Here is a 1,568-nt window from a genome sequence, read left to right on the forward strand (position 1 = left end):
GGCCGAGGCATCACAGGATCCGTCCCCCCCCTCCCCCTCCTTTCAAACTGACCGGACTATTGTCACATGACAAATTTGACCTACATTGGGCACCAGTCTGTCATTTACCCCCGGGGGAGTTGGAAGACGAGGTGTAGAGGGAACAAGGCGAGAGAGGTTCTAATACGGGTAATTAGGGGAGAACAAGGATAGGCAGGGAAGAGAAAGTAAATCAGGGTAGTTGCATAAAGTTAAAATCTGGTAGTGTTCCATATAACCGGATGCCCATGCAGGGTCCTTCACCCGTGATGCGAATCTAAACGTTATGCATTTATTAATAACATAAAGGTAATAAAAATTGGCACCACTTAATTGGTTGTACAAGGTTCCACGCCTACGAAATTGTTAGCAACCTTTACCTACATGTTTTAGGAGGGAGATGCTTCATACTAGGTGAAATTAATATTCTGAAGGTATCAAAACTAAAGTGTGAATGCTTTCGGATTATGTTCTTGCAACAACTCATTTGTTTCTCCAAAATATTACTGAAAGCGTTAACATCTTGAGCATATCAAGATATTTATGCTTTTGGATTTAAGTCCCCCATTTTAGCTTAAATTACCGCTTTTCCATAAATACTTTCTAGTCTTGTTTGTAGCATTAATTGTAGCCAATTCCGCCCCCCCCCCCCCTTCAATGCCAGGCCTACTTTAAAGGTTTAGTAAAAGTCCTGCTAACAATTAACAGTATATATTTAAAAATCAACAATATACGTTTAAAATTAACGTCGATACGCACGTCTGTATGGCTGATCAGACCCTTTCAGCACATGCCATTTGGTATTGTGCATTCACTGAAGGGGCTATCAGAGCCGTCAAAACCATGGTCTTCTACACACTTGCCCACACCTGGTGACAGGACCTCCCACCTGTACTTTTCAGGGCATTGGTAACGTAGTTGTTTTAACTGACCACCCAACATGTAGCATTCAAAGTAATTCTGCTTGTTCAGAAGGTCAGGGTAACGCCCTTCTTGCTGGCACACATGCTGGTAAACACAAGGATTTTCACAATTACCACTTACAGAATTATACGCTGTGCCTGCACTGCAGGTGAAGGCCTTCTGCAGCCATCCGTATTTCACGGCAATACACGAATAGTATTCACTGCAGTTGCTTGGCTTAGCAAAGGTTCCAGGAACGCTGCACGGTGGCAAATCATCTGTGCTGCGACATTCTCTAGCCGATTCATCGAATACCATACCATCTGGGCATTTGTAGGCACTTGGTTTTGACCCAACATCCCTGCAAGAATAGAACCTCTGAGGGTCGTAGGGGTCCACTATGAAGTTGTTCGCCCTTACACAGGTGCATTCCACAGGTTCATCTGGGTAGCAAACACCACCGCCAAACTGGGGCATCTCAGAGCAGTAGAAATTTTCGATGCAGCGACGAGTGAAAGCTTGCCCTTTAACACACACAACCACAGTCTTGCAGTTAGCACACAAGAATCCATCAGGGTAATTCTCACACAGACGAGAGTAAGGATGGTTGTCTGGAGTCACACCGCGTTTACTACGCGTTCCGCACT

At 44.6% G+C, this 1,568-nt stretch overlaps 1 protein-coding gene across 2 annotated transcripts in view; it reads right to left on the reverse strand.

Annotated features, from left to right (window-relative positions):
* Positions 1–713: 713 nt before the first annotated feature.
* The window catches only part of LOC119592973, a 1,947-nt gene continuing 1,092 nt past the window's right edge, over positions 714–1,568 (reverse strand). For both annotated transcript variants that reach the window (XM_037941860.1, XM_037941859.1), the window contains exon 4: positions 714–1,566. In XM_037941860.1, coding sequence (XP_037797788.1) covers positions 802–1,566 — 765 coding nt within the window. In that variant the 3' untranslated portion in view covers positions 714–801. The remainder of the gene's footprint in view (positions 1,567–1,568) is intronic.

The sequence above is a fragment of the Penaeus monodon genome, chromosome 31 (genome assembly GCF_015228065.2).
Source record: "Penaeus monodon isolate SGIC_2016 chromosome 31, NSTDA_Pmon_1, whole genome shotgun sequence".
Lineage (NCBI taxonomy): Eukaryota > Metazoa > Arthropoda > Malacostraca > Decapoda > Penaeidae > Penaeus > Penaeus monodon.